The 25,377-nt window shown below is 44.4% G+C and overlaps 1 protein-coding gene across 2 annotated transcripts in view; it reads right to left on the minus strand.

The window, feature by feature from the left end:
- The window catches only part of LOC119435106 (synaptotagmin-15), a 402,319-nt gene that overhangs the window by 68,099 nt on the left and 308,843 nt on the right, over positions 1-25,377 (minus strand). The window contains exons 5-7 of one of the 2 annotated variants that reach the window (XM_037702055.2): positions 14,664-14,757; positions 10,622-10,792; positions 8,492-8,621 (exon numbers count right to left, since the gene is read on the minus strand). In XM_037702055.2, the coding sequence (XP_037557983.1) occupies positions 8,492-8,621; positions 10,622-10,792; positions 14,664-14,757 (395 nt within the window). Of the gene's footprint in view, positions 1-8,461; positions 8,622-10,621; positions 10,793-14,663; positions 14,758-25,377 lie in introns of both variants that reach the window. The other variant, XM_049672531.1, reaches the window with a different exon arrangement.

The following is a 25,377-nucleotide window of genomic DNA, read 5'->3' on the forward strand; positions in this document are numbered from 1 at the left end:
TTTACCAAAAATAAACCTAACAGCTTTCCTTTGTATCATATCTAGCTTAGTATGTCCTGCTTAGTTTGGGGATCCCAAGTCACGGAAGCGTACTCTATTTTGGACCTTATGTAAGTATTACACGTGAGTAAACTGTGCTTTGCTGAAGCTTTGCTTAATTTCCTCAAGAAACACAACTACTTGAAGGCTGATGCACAAATGTCCGAGATATGACCCGACCAGGATAGGCTTGAAGTAAGTGTAACACCTAAATATTTGTGATTAGTAACCTGTACTATTCCTTGACTGCAAAGTGTATAGGAGTAAAAGCTAGGCTGTTGTTTACGTGCGATTTTTAGTAAGACTGTTTTCTGGACGTTAACTTCCATGTCCCATGTTCTACAACGCTGCTCAACCTTCAACAACTGGTCTTGTAAAACAACATGATATCTCTCACACAATATTTCCTTATATATAGACCAATCATCTGTAAAAAATGTTATACACACAGAATCAGACACTATTTGAATTAAATAATTTACATAAACTAAAGAGTGCCAAGGTCCCAGTACACTGTCTTGTGGCACACAAGAAGAAACGGGGAGCATATAAGATGCACGATCATCCACCACAACAAATTTTTTTCTACTTTGCAAATACGCTTCCACCCATTTCACTAAATAACAGGGAAGACCAGCTAATTCTGGCTTATGCAGTAGTTTCCCATGTGACACCTTGTCGAAGGCTTTGCTAAAGTCTATAAAAATGCATCTGTTTGCCTTGAGTGATCCAATGTCATTAAAATTCATGTACAGTGGTAAGTAGCTTTGCTTTGTAAATCGGTGTTGAAATGGAGACAAAACTTTTAGTGTCAGACAAGAAAGACCTTATATTATGGACACAGGCCTAGGGCCCGTATTCGCAAAAAGCTGTTGCACTAGAGTTGTTCGTAAGAGCATTTTCTTATCAATCCTGATGTTACACTTATTATCAGCGAAGGTAGCCGGTCAGTGGCAAGGAGCACTAACGAAAGAAAACTTTTATGAATTCGGCCTTAAAGCCCCCATTCACAAAAAGTTCTTACACTACAATTGTTCGCAAGAGAAAATTTCAGCCAATGTTGGTGCTGGATATCATTAATGAAGGCAGTTGTCCAATAGACTTACAAACTTACGACTAACTTACGAACGAAAAGCTTTAGTAATTCGGCACCTCGTTTGTAAAACCGGCGGCGTCAGATAAACTATGAGACATATTACTGCGTAACTTTTTAATTGCAGGCGCTAATTAAATCTTGAATGCCACTTCTATGTGGCCATTCATAATGAATTTGTAAGTTCCGGGAGACAATTTGTTATTAGTAATACAAATGAATCAAAAGCTTTTATCAAACATTTCGGTCACGAATTATAACTGAGTGTTGTTAAGGCCTTCAAATTTAATCTTTTTTTCTGTAAACATGGCAAAAACTTTGCAGGAAAAGTTTTGCATGTAGCATGAGTATTGAAAAGCCAATCGTCCTCATTACAAAAATGAATTGATTAACGACGTTGACATTTAATAGATGCTACTACGAAAATAAATGAAATATGTGTCTGACGTGTATGTCCTGTTTATAAAAGTGGTGGAATGAATGACATATATAATTATAGTAATTACAGACCCATTTTCCTTCTGCCCATTTTGTCAAAAGTACTTGAAGAAGTCATCAATACTCGTGTCGAATTTTTTTCGCGTAAGTACAATGTTAATACATCTTTGCTGTATGCATTTCTTAACAACAAATCAACTGGTCAGTCACTGTCAACAGTAAAAACAAAATTATTGACAACATCGAAATGAAAAAGAGCACTCTTAATTGGCCTTTTCTTAGATTTCTGAAAGGTATTCGATTGCATTCATCACAACACCCTGCTACGTAAGCTTAACAGTTATGGCATACGTGGTAGTGCATATGATTTGCTTAAGAACTATTTGAATAACAAATTCCAGTATGTTCAGGTTAACGGTGGACCCACCGAGAAATTGATAATTCAGCGTGGTATTCTCAAGGAGCAATATTAGGACCGTTATTGTTCTTAGTATACATAAATGGTATCACTAACATACCCGAATCGCCTAATCTGATCATGTGCACTGACGACACGAATATACTTTTTTCATCTTGTGCCTTGCCCCAAATGGAGGCTATGGTAAATGCCTATTTAAGAAAGCTGGTTAACATATCTGGTTAATGGCTAACAAGCTAAGTATTAATTTGTCTTGGTCAAACTACATTATTTTTCATCCTATCAATACAGTAGAAAGTATCACTCTAGAAGTTGTCTACGAACGTACTGAGTTAAAGCGAGTTTCAAACCAGAAATGTCTTAGTCTTTGGTTTAATCAGAATGTTTCTTGGAATTTTCCCACCACAAAATTAGTGTCTGATCAAAGTAAAACCGTTGGTTGTCTGCATAGAATATCTCATTTGTTGCCACCCGGGTTAAAGATGTCCATGCATTACGCACTTGTGTACTCAAGGTTATCGTAGTGCATTCTTGTTTGGGGAACTACGACGTCCAGTAATTATCGAAAACTCATTTGAACTCAGCAACGCCCTTTGCGTGCTAAAGAGGAGTTTTATGGCAGACCTTCAAGTCTACCCACCGAAGTAAAGCAAGTATATCATTTCGGTCTACTTAAATACGTCCATCCTCATCAATTGCATTTTTCTTGTCCAGACAATTCCAGCAGCCGACATGCTTTCCGCAAGAAACGTAAACTTGTACCAATCACGCGCACTAATTACAGCAAGCAAACACTAAGCTACCAAGTGTCCACAGTAATAAATTGATTTCCTCTTGAAACTGAACATTACCTTGCACAAAAATGTTCTAAATCAACCTTTAAAAACACCTAATTGAACAAACGGAATAAAATATTTATTTAGTCCATATACTCAACATGTATTTTGCTACCTTTGAGTTGGTTTTCTCTTACACGCTTATGTCAGATTTGAAATATTGTTCTGGGTTTTATGACTGACATTTTTATATATCTCTCAAAATGATGTATCTTTAGTTTGTATCTCTCATGCGATTGGCTGTGTATGTATTCTAGTTGTTTAGAGTTCTTGCATAAATTTGATGCCTGTTTGACTTACTGCGTCATCTTGTTTACATGCTTGTCAAATTCATTGTAAAATTGTTGTTAAGTGCTTGTGCACAATGCCAACTGTTTTACGGGTGACCAAGACCCCGTCAGGCACCTGCCGTTTGTCTTGGCGCCCTCTTTTCTTTGAAAAGGAATAAACTTTCACTTTCACTTTCAAAATAGATTCGTTGGTTAATATTCATTAAAGGGTCTTCTAATTCAAAGAAACAAATAATAGCATTGATACAGAGACACACTTGGAACTTCTCGTCAGACCTGGCATGCACCTCTTGAAATATTATTGTTGCGCACTACTATATGTACTAAAGGAGACTTCTCACATCGTTTTTTGGTTAGCAGAGAATTAGTTCACATGCAGCGATACGCTCAAGATAGTTACATTCTCGTCAATAGTCAGAACATATAAAAGCAAGTTGGGTCCCCATACAGAGACATCGTGACTGAAAAGGCTAGAGCAGTTCAGCAAAGATCGTCTCTCTTATTTGTACAGAAAACCGAAACTGAGTGCTTGGGGAGTGCGTGAAGCTATGTCGAAAAGAAATGTGAGGAGTGACGTGTATTGACGTTCTTCTGGCTGTGCTATGCACAAACATTTGCTTTATAAATGTACTCCACCCGGATTGCGGCGCGCGCTTTCTCATTGTGCTGCTCATTCTGCATGCGCTGCCTCATGCAAATGTGGGGCGATGTTCTAGTATTGACGACTCTGACTGAAATAAAATTGGTTGAAAGCTTGCGCTAGTCCATGTGCTTACCTTCTTGTTCTTGTCTGTTCTGCTCAGTATCTTTCTCCTAAGCATTATGAACCAATTAGCCTGGGAACAAGTTGTATTGAGCTACGCTTTTTTTACATAGGTCTTGAGCGTCGCTCGGGACAGCCCGCTTGGTAATATCTTTCCATGGGATGACAAAGGGCTAAAAAAAGCCTGAAAACAAAACTGAAAACAACGCACCCCAGCTCTGGCTTCAATCGGAAGAGTCCCCTCTTGGTCACGTTTCGATAATCACATGCTGCATTTTTTGAGGTTGCTCAGTACACGGCAAGCTCCTATCTGCACAGTAGCCTGAATCTAGAGATTCTGCGTGATGTCGTGCATAACGAGCCCACCGGCGCACTTTCAGGTTGACGACAAAGAGCGAAAGATTCTTCCAACACGCAAAAGTGCCGCTTCGTTTGCTACGCTTGGTTGCTGATCAAAAGGGTAGCCTTTCCATCAGTGGAATGGCCGCATCTGCACGATGCCAGTTTTTGGTATCCCCAAAAAATTGCCATCGTGGTCGCCTATATATGAGTGCTCAAGAAGACACACACGGAATCGAACCCACACCTGCGGGAGGTTGTGGGTTCGATTCCCACCGTCGCCGGGCACCTACTGGTTCAAATGGGCACAAGCGTACCCCGGCCTAGCATTCGGCTTTCTTCAGGGGTGATACGCTTGGGAAAGGAGCCTGCGCCCTAAATTTGCCTCGAAACCCTCGCGAGCACAAAAATAAAGGAGGTTTGGGCAGCTCTCATGGCGGCAATTTGCCATGTGGCGCCCCAAATGGACATATTTATGTGGGGACGCCTTCGGGTTGGAGACAAACCCCCCTTTACAAGCGTTAAGGTCGCACAATGGCCGAGAACCAGGCCGGGAGCGCGCTTGTACCTATTTTACCGGTAGGTACCCGGCGGCAGCACTTGCCTCCCACAGCCGCGGCAGATGCTCTTCAACCAGGCCGTCTGTCGTTGGACACGAGGAGCCCAAAGCCCACGCCTCTCACATGAAATCTCTACTGGGCCCCCTTTCGAGGTGTGAACCCCCACAAGAAGACGAACACAAGGAAAGGAGAGATCTCTATCCATCATAAAAAAACGGTGGGTTTCCGGTGGCACCGGGATGTGAACTGAGTACCTCCCGCATACGAGGCGGATGCTCTACCCCTAGGCCACCGCTGCGGGTCATTTTTCCCGAACCCGAAGGCGTCCCCAGCTCAATAGATGAATTCGGGGCGCCGCAAGAGAAATTGCCAGCATGGGAGCGGCCCAATTAAAGCTCCTTTTTGTTTTGTGCTCAGGAGGAATTAGACGGGAATTTAGGGCGCAGGCTTCTTTCCCAAGCGTATCACCCCTGAAGGAAGCCGAAAGCCAGGCCGGGGTACGCTTGTGCCCATTGAATAACTACAATATTGTGTGCAAGATCTGTATGCGTTAGAACACCGCCTTAACCCCCAGCGTGCACATTGAGCGAACTGGTTAACCTTCCTGTCTTTCCCTCTCTTTTTCCTCCTCGAGCAAGTTTTAAGTTTCGCTGCTGATGTCTTTCCAACAAAAACAAGGAACGATGACCAACAAAAATTTTTAAATGCAATTATTAGTGCAGATAAGCAATGTATAAAGGTCTGCCGAGGACGCACTAAAGGGCCCAGACCAGCTCTTTCTGTTTACTGTATCCATGTAATGTTAACAACAATTCGGAAGAAAGTAACATAGAAGTAATCGATTACTATTGAGTAATTCCTCAATTATTTTTGTGGGGCAGTAATTGGTAATTGTAATCTATTATATTTTTAAGTGAAGTAATTCTAATTGTGATCGGTTGCTTCTTTTCTGTAACGTGTACAAGTCTGTTTATTACAGAGGTAAAGTGTAACTAACTAACTAACTAACTAACTAACTAACTAACTAACTAACTAACCAAGTAAATAAATAAATAAAAAAATAAATAACTAAATAAATAAATAACTAAATAAATAAATAAATAAATAAATAAATAAATAATCTTCATCACAACCTGACAGCAAATGACTTCCAGAAACGCCTAGATTTTCGCAGTCGGTTCCCAATTAAGTACGACCAGCACCTAAATTTTTACATATTGCTCTTTGCACTGACGAGGAGCAGTTATGTATACGAACGCAGATGTTAACTTTCACAACGCACACTCTGGTGCGATGTCAACACACAGTGGCTTCGCCAACAAAAACGCCATGTGAAATGGGCGTTTGTGTGTTTGTGTGTGGTTGGTTTGGGGGGAGGGGGAGGGTTGGAGGGAGTTATTGTACTAGTCGTAGTAAAGACACAAGGAACCGAGATGTAATTTAAATGCTATACTGTCCCGTGCTAAAAGCAGCTCCCGGTCTGTAACGTCATCAGCATCGGCCACTGGCCCACTGTTTAGCACGCGGCTTTTGCTTTACTCGCTCATTTGGTTATGCCCACTACCGAAAAAAAAATAGCCCTAGGTTGTTACCAGCGTTGCCATGGATTTATTGTTTCCTTTATAGCAGCGAACAGCAGTGGGAATACACCACATAATGAGGGTGAAAGCAGCAGTTATGCGTGTAGCTATGCTGTTGAGCGAGCAGTTAGTTTCGTATTGCCGCACCGTCAACAAAATTGCGGATGGCGTTTGACATTTTGAATATCCCCTCCTATTATGTAAGCTTGTATACTGTGGGATAAAGAAACTGCCCCGTATTCTTGGCAAATAAAAGAAGACGTTCAAGAGACAGCTAGCACTTTATGCGACAAGTCCATTTCAGTGAAGCCGGAAGAAACCGAGTTACAGAGTGACTTTACCCTCCTTGACACTGAGCCGCGGAGCCTGCCAGCAATTTAGTTTCAAAGGGCCTCTGGGAAGTTAAAAAAAAAAAAACAATTTCGCCGGAAGAGATCAGTCGTCCTTTTTATGGACAATATCAAGAGCACTAAGGGCATGTGTAGTACAGTTGTGAATATCACAAAAGAAAGAGGAGAAACATGGATATTCTTCTTTCCTGTCCTTCCGGACGTATCTGCAGTGGCAAGCAAAGACATCGTGTCAAAGCTGCCAGAACCACAAGGGGCAGGGGGGGAAACAAAAGACGATGGCCCTTGTTTGTGTTCCGCGTCGACCTGCTCACGTATAAACTCTAGTAGGCGATATGTTATGTGTCCCGTTCCTCCTGCGTGATGTCCGTCTCCCAGCAACAGAAAGCGTGGAGTGGGACACGTTTTGTTGTTTGCAAATTATTTTTTTATACATTCCTGAACGTCTTGGCAGAAAGAACATGTGTGCTATTGTATAGCGGAAGGCATGGTGTAAATTCAGACCAGTTAAAGCTTGCATCCACGAGACAAACAAATTAAGCAATAAGTTCAAGCGTGAAAATTGTGCCGTTCTCCTCCTATTCTTTTAAAAGTTACCTATGTTACGTGTTTCAGATTTGGCTGTTTTGTGCTTCAGTTAAACGAAAGGAATAAAATCTATCACGCTCAACAAATGTAATTGCTTCGTAGCAAATGGTATAAAAAGTTTTGTATAAGTTGCGCGTGCTGACTATATTTAGCCAGAACGATTGCGCCCATTGAATATTTGTTGAATACCCCTCAAAAGTAAAATACACGCGAAGACTAATGGGCCAAATTGGCGGTATCCTTATATTACAACCGGCGCATAACGCAAATCATTCTCTTAGAGTTGCTTCTCATGCTTTCAGATAAGAGTGCTTGGGAATCGTGTTTGAACAAGAGCGAGAGATGAAAAAGAAAAGAACAAGAAAAAAAGGACACTCTTACAAAAAGAGACAAGCATGTAGTTGCACGTTTGTACTCGGTGTGTGAAGGGGCAGGCGGAAGAGCCTTCTGTTTCGCAAATCGCCTGGGCGTGCGCGTCTTTTGTCCGAAGCCCAGTGTGGGCATTGGTTATTCAGGCCACACGCTCGCCTTGAAGGCACGTGCGAAGCCGTCTTACTATAGTGTTTTGTATGCTGTACAGCAGCACTGTTTCACTCCAAGCTAGTGCCACTATTCTTCCCCTTTCCCTCTGGCTTCCTTTTCTAACCCACTCGCTCTTCGTCGTCGCCATTATTATTGTTCGTTGGCGAGGCCATGAGCGTTCGAATCAGGCTCAGCCGCCTTTGCACGAAAAGCGGCAGGAAACGAAGATCGCTCGAGAGTTTAGGAGGACTGGCAAACACGAAATAAGTGTGGCGATCGAAGCACACAACGACCTCGTCGTCTACGTGCTCCCGCTAGACGAGACCTACAATGTGACATTTAAAACATGTCCTCACTTTAGTGTGCAAATAACGGCGCTTTCACCGCGCTACACAAATCGGGCAACCGTTCCTTATCGGAGCACGATGGTTTTCGAACACAGTGTGCCCGGTCCCAATCGTTCGCGTGTTCTTCGGGTCGCACTGGGATCGTGCTAAATGTCACTGATTCTCCCACACTTGCAACATGTCCTTGTGTTCCTGCAGTCCATTCTATTTTGTTCATTTTTTTTTCCCTTATCTGCTGCAAACAAGCAGAACCAGCTCTAGTTAGCACCCCAACCCTTCTCATTGATTGTTTCCTCACTCGAACAGGGGGCCAGGGACGCACACTGACCGAGGGAAGCCTGGTTTCCCATCTCCGGAGGCGCGACCAAGCCACGGGCCTCCAGCACGGTGACGGTGAGCCTCTCGAGGCCGGCCTTGTAGCAGAGGCCCAGCAGCAGCTCCCCTTGGTCCGGCGGCGCCTGCGTCGTGCAGCGACACCTATTTATAATGGCCGATAGAAGCAAACGCGTAGCACTCGTTTCTTTTTTTTTTTTTTCTCCATTCCCTGCTGTGTGCACGTACACGCGCGAAAATGAAATGGAGACGGGAGGGGTCCGTGTGACTGGGGGGAAAACTTTGCGTGAAGTGCGTATGCTTGGGCGCGGGCCCTTGCCTAGCGAGTCCCGGTGTTTGCGCAGACAGAATCATATTGATGTCAGCAAGTACGCTGGCGTGCGGTGTTTTGTAATCGATGCGGACGCTGTTAAGAACGCTGAGGTCGTTTTTCGCTTTTCGACCGCCTGCGCACGAACGACGAAACCCCATTATCCGCGAGTGTCGTTATCCGCGCTTTCCCGGGAATTTGGCCGCTCTTCCGGCAAGATGTTTTCCGATTTCTCCGATGTTTCCAATAAGAGCGCCAGTTTAGTGTCACAAATATACTGAGAATAACACCGGTACTATATCGAAAGAATACAAACTGCTTGTCGGAACTGCTGATTGGTAGACTAACAGGACAAAACTACCGGTCCCTAAAAATTTAACGATGAATTATAATAAACGTACACGGAGTGGATTCTTAACTATTTTACTTTAAACTATGCAACGTAACTCCTAATGCTTTCTGAACTAAAAGTGTTGTTTGCGGGCTTTTTTGTTGTTATGAGAAGCGAGCGTTCTATACGATGCGCAAAACAAGCTTCTGTACTATCGTCAATTCGCACATGTATTGATGCGTATGAGCACGTCTTTAGGTGACGCGCAGTTTGCTGAGACATTAATGGGACATGATAGCCCAATAAGCTCTTCGTTGCTTTCGGGCCGCTGCAGTCATCGGGCCGAATCAGGCATCTCTACACTTGTCTCGAGTTCGGGTTACGCCACAAAAGAGCCATAATGACATTATTAAGGAATAAAAACCTTCTCAATGTACAATTTTCTCCATCATGTTTTGCCTATTTTACTTTAGTAACGGCATTCTGGCAAACTTATATTACGTTTTATTTTGAAAATAGCCTTTCACGAATCACTGACTACTTTTTCGCTACCTTTATCAGAGTGCACATATTTATGAATGTGCGATCTTCGCTCGGTGCTTGTCGTTAAAGCATAGCATAAGTATTGTTTTGCCCCTGAATGCACAGCATCAGAAACTGCAAATTATACGATTACCAAGAATGATTTGGCATAGGCGTACAAATATGAGCGATAACATAAAGAATGTGTTGATGCACTGAACCTAAACGCCACAGTGGTGTGTCCACACGTTGTTTTACTTTTTGTACGCGATATATATTTGAGCACGAACCGCAACCAACTAAGAATAACGCATTACTCGTCCGGCAATTTTACATAAACTGAAAGGTCTGCCTCGATCGACTAGTCGCATTGATGGCTACGGCCTCTGCGTATACACAATTCAAGGCTATAGTTGATACATGATGCCCTTATGTAATCATGCCACAATACATTTGCTAATGAGCACAATCGTTAAAACCATTGGCGCGTATTCAACAAGCCGTTAGTACATTAGTACGCAAAAACTATTTGATACAAGCCCCAGTCACAAGCGGATGTTATATACTTCCTGCACCACTGTTACAATATTATTACCTAAGACAACCGGCCAATGCAAGTAATTCCTAATTAAAAAAAGCTTTGATAATTCGGCCGCTTATTCTTAGCGCGGTCTCGCGGCCTTTCCTACAAACCTTTCGTTAATAACGCCCATTTGAATCCTATCTCTTACATATCTGCAGCAAACCATAAACCATGGTTAGTTGGAACGGATTCATGATTTATATGTAATTATGAATCATTAGTAAATATGCGCGTAATATTTAAAAGCAAGTCCTAAAAAAAGGGCACTTAGTCGACAGTTCGAGACTCCGTTTCTATCTCTCAATATGTTTTTTTTTTTCTTTTGTCCTCCGTTTTATAGTTTCGGTTCTCGTGCCGGAAAATTTGTGGGGCCACCGACCAGATCCACGGTCGTCTCCAGGTCTCTCCATGCCACGATGCGTTCGCCGGACAGTGGATCCAGATCACGAAGAGGAAAGAGCACGTGTCCGATGACGTTGTGTCGCTTGCCGCGGTCGTTATCCAGCACCGTCAGCTTGAGTACTCGCTCCGATAGAGCCTTGGCCGGGATCTGCGTTCCCCACGTCGACGGAGAGATACGTTTTGAAGATTCAGCGATATAAATTCAATTCTGGGGTTTTACGTGCCACAACCATGATCTGATTATGAGGCACGCCGTAGTGGAGGAATCCGGATTAATTTTGACTACCTAGGGTTCTTTAACGTGCATCCAATGAAGGGTGCACGGGCGTTTCTTCATTCCGCCCCCATCGAAATGCGGCCGCCGTGGCCGGGACTTGATCCCGCGACCTCGTGCTTAGCAGCATAACGCCATAGCCACTAAGCAACCACGGTGGGTGATGCAAGGATCGCATCACTCTATAACCATCACTCTATCTCTCTCTGTCACACACACACACACACACACACACACACACACACACACACACACACACACACACACACACACACACACACACACACACACACACACGCACACGCACACGCACACGCACACGCACACACACACACACACACACCACACACACAACACACACACACACACACACTCAGACACACACACACACACACACACACACGCACACGCACACGCACACGCACACGCACACACACACACACACACACACGCACACGCACACACACACACACAAAATAGAACAGACAAAGACGGCAGTGGTGATGTACGGGTAAGAGGAGAGCGTGCTAATGAGTAAATCATTTACAAATGTTCGAAATAGCAGAATTCTGGCAGTTAATGCTAATATGTGAGGGGGCAAAAACAAGATAAAAAGAAAAAAAAATTAACTATTGCAAGCGTAACTACATTTGCAACCAAAAGGTGGCGCTACAGCGTGACCGTCACAGTGGATAGAAGTGCATGGAGGGAAGCATTAACGGGTCAGGTAGTCGAGATGAGTAAGAGACGTTCAGAGTATTGGGGGGGGGGGGGGAAGCAGGGCAGAGACTTGTAGGATCGGGTCTGTTACAGGCACAGCTAACGGTACAAGGTAGATATGGACGTTTTCAGGAGGGAAAAAAATTGAGAGGCAAGCAAAATCTTAGACTGAAAAGCGTGTATGACATCCTAATTAGCTCCAACAGGCTAGGTGAATATGTGTCACCGCCCCAATTTAAAGAGAATACTAATTCATCATCATCATCATCATCATCATGACAGTTAAGATGAGTTAAGAAGAGGCAGTGTAAGATAATATGGGTTGGATTTAGGGGTGTGCGAATATTTGAACCTTTTGAATAACGAATCGAATAGTGTCCTATTCGATTCGGTATTCGAATCGAATAGTCACTATTCGTAAATGCGAATATTTTTAGATTTTTGAAAACGTCAACTCCGCCCAAATTAACATGAAATTAGAGCAAAAGTACGCAAAATGTTCACCCCCGCTGGCATAGTATAGTAGACATAAAACATGAAAATTTGCGCAGTGGTTCAAGCTACGTCACTTAGGTAGCCATACTCTATGAGCTGTACAGCGACCATTGACATTCTCGGAAGAGTCCTTTGCACGCGAAGAAACTACTTGTCTGCTCCCTAATGTTCCATTTGTGCTTTTAATAAGCCACGCTTCATAACGTGCTATGTAATCACAGAAGCGTGCTCACCTTAAGAATACTAGGATGTGAACATCGCTTTATATTATTTGTAACAACGGCTGTTCATTATTCGAAAACTATGCGAAAGCTATTCGATGTACGATTCGATTGGCTTCTGTCACGATTCGATATGTATTGGTTTCGGTCTCAAAAATCACTATTTGCACATCCCTAGTTGGGTCTCTTCTCAAGTCAGAGAAGCACAGAGAAAAATTAGTTTTGAAGAAAGACACAGGAACACGGCCGAAAATAATCGGGCGGCTATAGTGAACGAACACACATTACAAACACCAAATCCGAAAGGTAAGTTTGATGGGTTGCTGTTTTCTCTTACCGTTTTTCTCAATTTTTATCTATATATACAATCCAGAGAAAACATTGTATTGATGTTTCATAACTCATCTGTATTATACACGTTTGTTGTATTATTTACAGCCCCATAATGGGTGGACACATTTTCTATGTGTGTTGTTCCACGGAAGCGTTACTGCAGTAACAAGTCGACAGGGCTTGGCGACCGTTTGTAGGCTCAGTGCAAAATTTCAAATTTGCGCGAAGCTGTGCTCTCTCTCTTCTCATCCCTATATCCCCTTCCTCCAGTGCAGGGTAGTAAACCGGACGTTCAAAGACTGCTTGTAATCGCCGCCATCACTAGAACGTGCAGCTGCCCCATTTGGTTTGATTTGCTACTCGGATTGCGCCTGTAATGCACGCGTGTTCTTATGTGCCTGCCTTCATAATTCAGTTCATGTCACTGCAGTTACATTGTTATCCATTCTTGTTATCCCCTCTATCACACTTGTTAGTTTATCTTTACTGTAATTACTTTGTACTTAGGTTGCACGTATAAACTTGCGTGGTTTCTGGTGAATAAACAGTTGGAAATTAGCGCCCGTATATGTCGTTTGTGTCTCACTTCGTCCTCGTAAGCTTAGCGCCGTACGATTTGTCCTGTTTTATTGAAGCTGAGGTCCTGGAAGCCTGGCTTCACCACTTATCAGCTCAGAAACCCACGAGTGCTTCTACAGAAACTGAAGGCAACGCACGTGAGTGGCAGTGGGTCGGAACTCACTCATTTGAATTTTCTCACTACTGCAGCTCTTAAAGCGCCAAAGTGCGACGACACGATGTTGGTGTTTCGTCCCTCGCAACTTCCCCAACGCAACAAGAGTCGCGCTTTCGAGTTCATAATCTGCATGTGCGTTTGCAGAGTAAAGCTTTACAACCCTTTGCTCAATCAGGAAACACAAAAGCCAAAGACATTATAGAGCTAAGGCCAAGCACTACCACTGCCATAGAATACCACACAAGCCTGGCAAAATAATTACGCGGAACAGTAGTTGGATTCCTTACATTTCATATGCTACGTTTCTAACGTTTCAATATTGCTTTACACAAACGTACTTCTTGGCATTGTTACGCAGCCCTGCTCCTTACGTGATGTGCACCGTTAACGTTCAGAAACTGTAATGCACAAAGCGTGACGAGACTCAAGAAAAGCGAAATGCTCGTTGACTGAAACGAGTGAAGATACCCACTGGCTGCCAATGAAACGAAGACGGTAAAAATCAGGTGTTTAATAATTCGGAGACCATTAAGAGCATCATTCTTGATCATAGTGATGCCCAGGTTTTCTAAAAGCAAGAAAAGTAAACGAAAAAGAACATGCCAGATGTGGTAACCGAAGTCACTACTTCCGCATGTTGCGTGCCGTGTTCTTGCCAATCTAACTTTTCAGGGTATCTGTAGGGACGATTGTATACCCCAGCCTTGAAACCAATAGCAAGCGCCATTTCCAGTAGTGACGGTTAATGAGCAGGATCCCCCTATACTTACTGGCAAGGGCAGATTACTTTCTTTTTAACTTAAATTTTATTTGTTATTTAGCTCCACCTTAAAATATGTTCCCACAAGAAACGTGATGGAAGTTACAAGGAGGCAATGTTGCACGTCACGCCTTTGCATATTTACATAAATATCCACGTTTATGGAAGCAAAGCGCCGGTGGCTACATATATCCGCACTGGTAAGGCCGCAGCAAACGACATGTGTGGGTTGTGGGTTCGGCTCTTATGGAAAAGACAAAACGGTGAAGGCAAGGCAACATGCGACCGTTATAACGGTCGCATGTTGCCTTGCCTTCACCGTTTTGTCTTTTCCATTTGTCAATAATGTGGATTGCAAAAACTAAACACAGAGCTAACGACATCATGTATGAAAGCCCTTCAGCTCAATTGCAGTTTTTTTTTCTTTTGCTGACTTCTTTGGTAGCTTAATATCTAAAATTCTGCGATACATCTACTCACCTGGAATATATAAGTCTCGTCGAAGACTGGATTGCAAGTTTTCTTCTTGAATTTCGTCTGCTGATATCTCCGCTCGTCAGGTAGTAGTTGAATTCTGGAAAGACCAAACGAAAGGGGAGAAAACATTTTATAGTCAACTACTACATTCTACCACAGGGAAGCAATGGCTGTCTCTTATTTACTAAGACAATGTTGCACGTGACGCCTTTGCATACTTACATAACTTTCCACGTTTATGGAATTTCATAAGGAAATTTGATAGCTCGTGCGTCAGTTCACCTTCTATTGCACTTTAATCTCGGGAAATCGCATATCTTAACAACATTTGAATGACAAACAGCCAGTATGCATTGTTAGCACGTGGCTATCATTATCATCATTCGAAATGATGCTGCAGCGCTTTGCTAATTATTCACATGTTTCGCATGACAGTGCCATATATATTTCTTCCATCATGTCCTCATGAATAAACTGTTGCAAGTCAGCGCTGTGTGCGTGTCGCTCTCTCGTGTCCGTGTCTTTTTTGCGCTGTGTTTTTGCCAATGAATCACCAACACGCCCAAGCTTCCACGCTAAATCCACCACAGGGCAGCGATTCCTTACTCCGCACATTCAAATCATTCTGAACAGTGTTAAGGATCTATAGTGCGATCTATAGTCCGGCAGATTGCCTCAGACGAATGAGGTAATTCAGCTCAGCAACTGTAACCGCTGAACACGTGAAATGGGCCACACTGGGCACCAACGCTGCGAGTGTAAGCGCCAGCGACATCGTGTGGCTTTTAACATTCAAGCCGGCGTTAGGCCTCCATCAGGTATTTCCTGATATGACAAGCAAGGTAGCTGCAAGGTAAATATACCTGGTAGCGAGGCTTCCGCAGAAGCCCATACGTTGAAAACATGGCGGCTTAACGGTGGGTCATGGGGCTTAGCGCTATCTGTGTGAGAATTTTTTCTTCCACACTACCGGTGGAAGAAAAAATTATGTGACGTCATATCCGTTAAAGACAGAAGTGACGTCATTTTGTTTTCTAAGGCTCGAAATTTGTTTTCGGAGGGCTGCCATTAGAGATGTATATTCAAATACCCCACCATTCGACTTGATGGGCGTTCCGAGCTTTCAGCGCGGGAAGCAATGCAGGCAAAGGTGACCCATACGGGTGTCGAAATCGCGTCACTGCACAGAACATACTTTCTTTGGAGGCCGACGAACGCTTTGGGCGTAGAGTGCTCGTCCTTTCATCGGACGCCAAGCCCGTCGGCCAGCGCTGTCACACGAAAACAACTAATTTAAACAATTATCTGGCGGTCGCAACTCACTACTTTTGACTGAACACGTTAAGAAACAATGAAACTACCCGCGTCACCAAATTCAGACAAACGTCGACAATCAAAACAACACACATGTGAGGGGGGCGTATTGTAACAGGTGAACTTTACGAGTGCGCCTTTCTGCACACTTCAAGAGCTGCATGGCATTGCAAGTGATAACGGCGTGAACGCCCGCCGCTATCGGTGGGTGCTCTTGCGGTGGGTGCTGAAAAAAGCTATTTGTTGGTAATGATCAAGTAAAATAGAGTTGTCTCTTCTTTTCTCGCCATGCGTATATAAATTTGATTAGTAACTTTATTTTAGTTGAATGAATCTAACTGTGTCTCGCTTTCATTAAAATACGCTTTTTTCTTCCCCAATGTTTGTTCCCTCCAAACATAGTCGCGCTTCAATCGCTGCTCCTATAACCACCCTTGCTGATGTCGGTGACAATTCGTTCTGAACTGGTTCTCGCCCGAAGCTTCGTGACCTATTTGGATCGACCTTGGTAGCTGTTCTAAACGTTTGTTTTTGTTCAGGAATTAAAGACAAAGTTTAGAAACATTGTAGTGCCAACTAATCAAGTGGGCGGTGTCGCGGAGATGCACATAAGCTTTACGCGCAAAGAAACGGTCCATATAATTATACTTTCAGGCCTCAACTCGAGCTTCCGCTTCGCACAACAAAGTGCCGAAGTAAACCGCTCAGAAGTCATTTGTTTTAACTTGCTGCGCCAGTGTTTTTTTTTTTGCTTTTTTTTTATGCAGCAACGCGCTAGTTCATCTTTCACTTCTTTTCATAAAAGGCGGCAGCCTGAATGCAAGGCCTGGGAGCTTCTGCAGCCATTGCAAGAATGAGCGAAAAACACGCCCAACAGAAAATAAAAGCACGATGGACAGGCGCTACCTCTCAACTGCTCATTACATGCTGGCGTTATGAAAGATACATCAGATATACGCGCATGCGCATCTGAGTCAATGCAAGATGAGAATGCAATAACACGGAAGAAAAAAAAGGAAAGAATAAAAAAGGTGACTGCGTTGTGGTGGTAGACTCCTCAAGAAAACGTATATGCGCTCCGTACAAAGAAAAAGAAGGGTCACTAATGCGCCCCGACCTCCTCCTTTTTGTAATAACATGAGATTAAATGAGAGACTGGCGCCTTTAGGCGGCACCGGCTAGTCTTTGTCGTGTGGCAAACAAAATTAAATCCTACAAAGCAGAGAAGGACACCGAATACAGCCATAGAGCACAAACACGTACAATGTTCTGCACACGAGTCTAGGAAGCCGCAGAACCTACGAACAGGTACAAACGTGTATGAACACACACATTTCTATAAATTAATACAAGCACTTGAAATTGTCCGTGGAGGAAAACACGCAGTTCATAGTTTTGCAGAGGAGTGGGCCATGAGTACACTGCATAAACGACATAACTGTGTAGCATCATATAACAAACGTAAGTTTCTATGGCGCATATGTCATCTGTAGTAACGACCCTTTTTCTATTAGAAAACACGAAAGTTTAGTAAAAACCTGACAAGGTCGTATTTTATCGTAAATATCTCTTTTTTGGCGCAGAGTTACTGATTTGTAAAACGTCATGGCCTCAATTATTGTTGAACTTCCCAGTATTAGGGAATTTTTATAAGAAATTACAGGACCTAAATTCTGCTTGCTAGAATCCCTGGAAATCAACTTTTTTTTCTCTCTCAAATGCAACGAATTTTGTTCAAATAGGTCAAGTAGTTGTTTCATTAAAGCATTTCTGTGCTTTACATTTACTTGATCAAGGAACTTGGAGTTGGTCCCAATCTACAGCTTTGTCTTAAGGTTTCGAGACTTTCTGTGCATAAAAGAAACTAATTCCAGCCGACGCGTCTTCCACGTGGCAGCATGACTTTCCTTACGCTATTTCTTTATCTTCTTAACAAAGGTTCGCACATTGTCAATTACGCGCCAAATGGCAAGTCCATTCAACTTATCTATAGTCTCCTAAGACACCCTCTTACTTCTGACAGGTCATGTCAGGCACTATATAAGGTTGCGGTAATTTGTGTCTTTCAACACCTCGGCATTTCAAAGCACGGTGCAGCGGGAGCACCTTTCACTGCTCCGGAAGCGAATGGTAGACTTCATCCTTATACAAAGCGATCCAGGCGGGGTTCGGCAACTTGACAAAAGGAACACCAGTGGCGCCACTGAAGATTGTCGCAGCAAAGATAGCCGACAATCGCAACGGCGATAGGCCTCCGTAAGCCGGCACGACAGCGTCGAAGCCAAGTAGCTGTTCTCACAGATGTCTCGAAGGAGAAGTGGGATCTAAAAGAACGGATTAAAGCGTAAAGAAAAAAAACGCGATGAACAACAGGCGACCCAGGCGGTTTGCTGTGTGAACTATAGTACATCGGATGTGATCGCGAACCAGTGCTGTAGTGGGCCTATATACAACGAAAGTATGTGAACGGTATACGCACGCTGGCTGTGGGCATGCAAGTTATACGTCGAAAGGGCAGAATAATAGAGCTTCCCTAAGGTGCCGCTTGTATAATGCGCAGGATAGTCTCGGGAACAAAGCATTATGAAGGCGGGGCCTACCATCGGTGCGAGAAACCGCCTACGGCCACGCTGGGTCCTTTGTTTTCCCCATAGCCACGGTCCGAAACGAGGAATGTCATAAATGCAACCAGCGCGTTTCAGCGTTCCGTCATTTCCGGTTACAAATGACTGGCCTACACTTATACCACTTCAATGTGTGTCGCGTTGCTCTCGGCAGCAACTGAGCGCAATAACCAGTTCGAATGGAGATAAGAATCCACAGGCTCTTCCTTCTATACGAATGAACCCCGTGATAAAAGGCTTCTTTCTGGCAGCCAAATAAGCTGATTCATTTGGTGTGACGTCCTAAAGCAGCACTGGGACTATGAAATACGCCGTCGTTGAGGCCTCCAGATTAATTTTGGCCACCTGGGCTTCTTCATATAAATTAAACTAAATGAGCGTTTTTGCATTTCGCCCCCATCCGATTACAGTCGTCACCGCTGAGTATAGAACCCGCGACTTCGTGCTCAGCAGCAGAACGCCATAGCCAAAGCGCCACCGCGCCGGGGAGACAAATAAGTAAATGCGTTGTGCATGAGCTTACTGCTAACAGGATGCGAGTCTTAAGGCCAGACCACGCGTACGCTTGCCGACGCACACAGGCTCGCGCCTACGCGCCTTTCGTCCTGCCGCACCTTGAGAGAAATGGGGGTTTACATCTACAAGATACACGCGCAAGCGCGAGCTCTTGTAGCTTTTTGAATTGCTTACATATTATAAAAGATTTTCGCATTTTTTACATATTATAATCGCAATTGTTTTATTTTTATAGATGTTAAATTAGCGAAAGAACGAAAGAAAGAGTACTTTCTTGCATGGTATAATCAGCCTCACTGTGAATGGATTGCACCACGCCGTGGCTCCATGCGTAGCCAGGCGCGCGGCGACGCATGGCAGGCCGAGCGCCGATATCTGTCTGGAACAAGGGTGCTGTTCTGGACATTGTCGCATTATGCCATATTGTCAAATTCCATAATGGCGGCATTGTGAGCCAATCAGAAAGGCCAAGCGATCTGCTACGGCCTCAGTACGTGATTGGCTCAAAACACCGCAATTACTAAATTCGACAATACGGCGGAATTTGACAATGTCCAGAATAGCGCCCCCGAGCTCCGTGGTCGCGCCATGCTTTGACGCACACGAGCTGTTCCGCGCCGTCTGTGCATGCGTGGGCGCGCAGACGAGAGCTTGCGCGCACCGGCAAGCGTACGTGTGGAAATTTTTTCTTACGGAGAAAATGTATAAATTGAGCTCTGCGTGCTTGCAATAGCACTCTCGATGAAGGCCGCACTCCGGCCGAAACATCGAAATTAAATGTTGGTGCGTGTATTCGAGCGCCTGGACTTATTTTAATTTATTAAACACCGGATCCGAAGAACTACTTCCTTTATATATATATATATATAATATATTATATATATATATATATATTATATATTAGATATACGAGTTTGCGGGATCGAATCCCGGCCACGGCGGCTGCATCTCGATGGGGGTGAAATGCGAAAACACCCGTGTACTTAGATTTAGGTACGCACCCCAGGTGCTCCACATTATTCTGGAGTCCCCCACTACAGCGTGCCTCAAAATGAGATGGAGGTTTTGGCACATATTATTATTGCGATAGCAATTATATGGACACTCAAAAGCAGATTTCTGCCGTCGGCGTCGCCGTCGCCGTCGCCGTCGCCGTCGCCGTGAGGTTCCGTATGACGTCATTTGGAGAAGAAATCGTCGCCGCGCGCCGAACGCTGTATGTGCGAGTGAAAGGGCGCGAGGGGCGCGTCTTTCACGGGGAGTGAACGCACGGCGGAGAACAAACGCGCGTTCTGCGCCGTGCTCGCTTAAGGGCTGCAGAAGTAGGCGTCTCTGTTCTCCTTCACAATCACCATGTATGTAGAGCAAACGCGCCTTCTTCCAACGAGCGAGAGGCCGTGGGGGAGGGGGAGGGAAGGGAGGCGACGTTTAGCTGCGGCACGCAGTGCCTATTTATATCAGAGGCTCCGGCAACAGTCACCAACGCCGCACGCATTTTGAGCGAACGCGGGCAAAACGCCGATGGCGTCGACAACAGTTCTGCGTGTTGTTGCTACCAAAGCCGCTCACCCGTGCTGCTGCATGTCGAAGTTTATACAGCTGATAAAACTACTATCATTACTCCGTATAGCTCTCTACAAATTTGCTATCGCAATTGATGCTTCGCCTTTCAGGTGAAACTGCGACAACTTTTTTAAATGGAAGCTTTCTGTTTACCACCATGGTTTCGCATGGGTTGGTCGGTCGGTTGCTGGTCGGGTTCCCGCCGCGTAAATTTGCATACATTTAAAAAATTAGAGTCTGCAGCCGGCGGAAAGCAAACCTTTGCACCCCAGCGCAGCCGCCCGATGTTCTAACCAGTAGGCCACAATCACACTTTTTTGTTCTCTTTAATGAATAGAAATATGAGTAATGCCGTGTTAAAATTATTTACATTACATTTAGACACACACACGAGCATTTATCTCGCCCCAACACCAATTAGCTCTCTGTGATGATTGCCGAGTGTTGATTAAAAAAATTCCCCAGCCCTTCCCCTGTCGAGAAAATGGGGGTAAGCGAAGCTTGTCGTGTGTGTATCTGACCTTCGTCAAGGTAACGTAAAGTTCACGATATGTCATGGTAATAAAACATAAACGTTTATTAAATGTATACATGGAGGGAAGGAAACGTACAACGCAACGGAAGGAAACGTTGCACGAAAGAGAAACAAAAGTAGAAGGAAAGGGAACGAAAAGTACCACGGAAGGGAAGGGAAAGTAGTGGGTCAAGTACGCACACGACAACCTTTGCTTTCCCCCATTTTCTTGACAGGGGAAGGGCTGGTGATTTTCTTTGTTTCTTTCTCTCTCTTCTTTCTTCATCTCTCCCTTTCTTTACCTTTCTTTCTCTCTCTCTCTCTCTCGCTCTTTCTTTCTTTTTTGTCCCTGCAGTCATGTGCCATTGGGGTCGGACCCTTTCTGCACTATCATCAGGATCAGCCCACACGACAGGGGTATGTGGCATTGCGCTTGGACCCTTTCTGTACTATCGCCAGGATCGACCCACCTTTCAGCGTGACACCACCACCACCGCCAACACTTGTAAACCTATAAAGCTTCGCTTAAAACATTCTGCGGCTTTACGTGCCAAAACCAAGATATGATTATGAGGCACGCCGTAGTGGGAGACTCCGGAATAATTTTAACCACATGGGATTCTTCAACGTGCAACCAATGCACGGCACACGGGCGTTTTTGCATTTCGCCCCATCGAAATGCGGCCTCTGCGGCCAGGATTTGATCCCGCGGCCTCGTGCTTGTAGTGCAACGCCAAAGCGCCGCGTGTTGATGAATACGATTTACATACTATGGCACATATCCATAGCGGAGGATCGGCCAAGAAGCGTGTCCGTGTGATGATGATGATGATTTCAATACTCTGGCACATACCCAAAACGGGGGAGTGGCCAAGAAGCGACCTGGTACATTTAAACTAAATAAGAAGAAATGAAGGAACACAAGCCTGTACAAGATTTGTCACGCTTCGTAGCACGGGTAGGCGAGCGCACTTGCGCGCACCAGTTTCTTTTAGGCCAAAAAGGCAGGAATAAAATGGTCAAATTTAATTGCATTTCATTAACTGCTTCACTAAAGCCTCGCTTCACAGATTCCGACATGTGCGCTGAATATGCATATATTTCGCAACGGAGCTGTTAGCCTCTATTCGGTCGGGATTTTTCGAGCGTTCGTTCTGTGCTCCCCTAAAAACCGTACCGCCACCTAGCGGTCGTGGCCACTCGGACATACCTCAAACGGCAGCTGGAAAAGGGCCTTTGTCTTTGAGTTTCCGCGTAACAGAATTATGTTTTCTCGTATATTCGAATTGTAATCCGAAGCTATCATGTCTGCAGCTTGTACGAGTTTTCTGACGCAATTTACTTTGAGAAATTCAATTACTTCAATAACGCACATGCGCTTGGCGGTGGGCCTAGGGGAATGAGAATTTATGCTGCACTTCCGCGCACGTACGCCGCTTGTGTTGGTGGTGCTTGTCCAACGTCGACAACAGCTTCGCTGTACATCCACTTTCCCAGGGTAAAATGGCGGCGGATTTTTTTTATCTTATTTGCGTATTGAACATACAATGGTAAGTCTAGACAAAGTAATTTGTGGTGAACCATAGCCGCTGCTGCGCCCGCACCAAGGAAGACGGCGAATGTGAGAGACATTGAGAATTCCAGTTGCGAAGACAGGGGAGGGGGGGCGGAGGGAAAAGGGAGGCACGGGCTAGCAGCAGGGAATTGCGACTGTATAGCATTTATAAACGCTGTAAGGCTTCGTGGATCTTCCAAAGTTGCGCATGAGATTCGGTCAATTAGCCGATTTATTGAGTGGTAGCAGTGGCGGGAACATGGGGCGCCACTTTGCCGATATTTCACATGTACACATTTACCCTCGCCGTGGTTTCACGCTTACTGTGTAGTTATTTAAGTCCAGGTCTTTATATTTGCGGCATAGGATTAGGTGGTATATCGCCACGCCTTTACAAATAACTACCCACTTCGCTTATTATAGAGCGTCACCGACTTTCCAGAGAAGCGAAAGCCAACTATGCATGCTGCCGCCATTGCACAATTTTGCACACACAGAAGAATAAGTCCTAACATTGAACTACATAGGCGCAAACTGAGCGGTGCTCGTTAACAGCGTGTGATGGCATGCGAGGCTTACAAACAGAGTTGTGGCTTTCGATCGGAGGAATTAGCCTTGTACATTCATTCGTTGATGGTGTTTTACGTCCCAAAAAATATGGCTGAGAGACTGCCGTAGGGTAGGCCTTCAGAACCCGTGATCTTGTCCTGAGCAGAAAAACGGCGAAGCAACTGAACCATCACGGCGGATGAAAAACCTTTTGTAGTAAACCATATCAATGTGACGGTTAGAAGAAGGAAATGAACACTAGTTGGCTTACTTTCTTGTGTTGGTAACACTGGCGGGCCGGAATTACGTAGCCAAATTCACAAAGCTATTCGTTCGGAAGTGCTGTCCGCCATTAGCTAGTCGCCTTCGCTAATAATGTGTCCCACTGAATGAATCATGACTGGCTGGCAACTGCTCTTAGGAACAAATTAAGCGTAATAACTTTTTTTTCCGTTAAGCTACGCAATCCCTAGAGGGACAGTCTGTTTGCTTAATGAAAGGGCATAACGGTTGCCGTCATAAAGCACTTATTAGACGGTAACTGCGAACAGCTATCGTGTCAATGAACAATACCGTACCACTGGACGAGGCTGTTGTTTCGGCTCAGGCAAGTAATCCGGCCGGCCTTCAAAAACCCTCACAATGGCGCCTGTTTTGAGATTAGGTCGCTTGTGTTGAAGCGACACAACATTTCCGTTCACTGTGCATACGTCGGCACGAATAACGGCGTCTTCGGAATCAAGATGTTTTTCACGCACGCGAACGTGCTTCCAGTCAAATGTGAAGCCGAGAGTCTCTGGCCGCTGAGTGGTTCGCTTCCACTTGTCTTGTAGGTCCGCGTCGGTCTAGGTAAATAAGACAAGGATACTTTTTCGTCGACAAATGTTAGGATACAGCGACAAATGTTAGGCATTGTCGCTGTAATGAAGGATCGCAGTCACCACACAGGGAGAGATGTGCAGAAACGGAGCACCAAATTGCACGTTGCGCCGACATTGTTCGCACGACGCTAATGCATTCGAACCTTGCGCTGTAGTCGGCGTACGTACATGACTTCCTATGGCGTCTGTCCGGATTCTGCTCGGTTACCATTCACTGCGGCCACTATACCAGGTGTTCCTTTTTTTTTAATCTGCACCAATTTTCTCAAAAATTGCCTGTGGCAGATAGCACGATTCTAAAGCTTGAGCTAAGTTACACGATGAGGCGGTCGTTACTCCTCCGACAAACCAAAATGTTTCATTGAATAATTACCATAATTACATTAACGAACTTTTAAATTAATTACTTCACGGCACATATTTCAATCTACGAATTATAGCAAGTCAGTTCACGAAACGTATCCACTTGGAACGAATACTTAGGACTACCCTAGTTTCAAGATACGTATTAATTTTCAAAGTGCCCTACGAAATGCATTGACTCTCCAGTTACTTTTGTGCTTAAATGCATAATACAGCGTTTTATTTTAGAAAGCTCATTGCTGTAAACTTATAGCACACGCATTTACAACGTTGCCTAAGTGACCGGTTAAGAAATTACAGTTGTTATTTAAGAAGGAAGAAAGAAATAAGGCACAATAATACGCAACATCTCGGTACACACGCGAAGAGACCACATATAGGTTTCGAAACAGGCGTGAGACGTTCGAAGAAAGCCCGTTTCACTTGGATCGATCTTTCAGTGAGTTTCTCCAGAGCTGCGCTTCTCAGAAACGCGGATACCAAGTTCGCATATGCCGAATTGGCATTCCCGTTTCTGAAAAACGCAATACAAGATCGATCCCCTTGAAATGGGCTTTAGTTAAACGGCATTCCCGTTTGACGCGCGCCCGATTCGACATTTATGAGATACTAGTGAACTATTTACCTTTTGCATGGTTTTATTCCGTCCAGTTAGGTAAAAACAAAGAAAAGGCAGCTTTCGTAATTTTTTAATGCTTGAAGCATCGATACCACTGTTTTTTTAAGAAAAAAATAAATGCATGTAAGCAGGTCACCGTGATGCGTCTATCGAGCCGCGTTGCTATTGTTTCCTCGTTCACGCCAGATGAGTGACTTTGCATGAAAAATGAGCACCTCC

The sequence above is a fragment of the Dermacentor silvarum genome, chromosome 1 (assembly GCF_013339745.2).
Source record: "Dermacentor silvarum isolate Dsil-2018 chromosome 1, BIME_Dsil_1.4, whole genome shotgun sequence".
NCBI lineage: Eukaryota > Metazoa > Arthropoda > Arachnida > Ixodida > Ixodidae > Dermacentor > Dermacentor silvarum.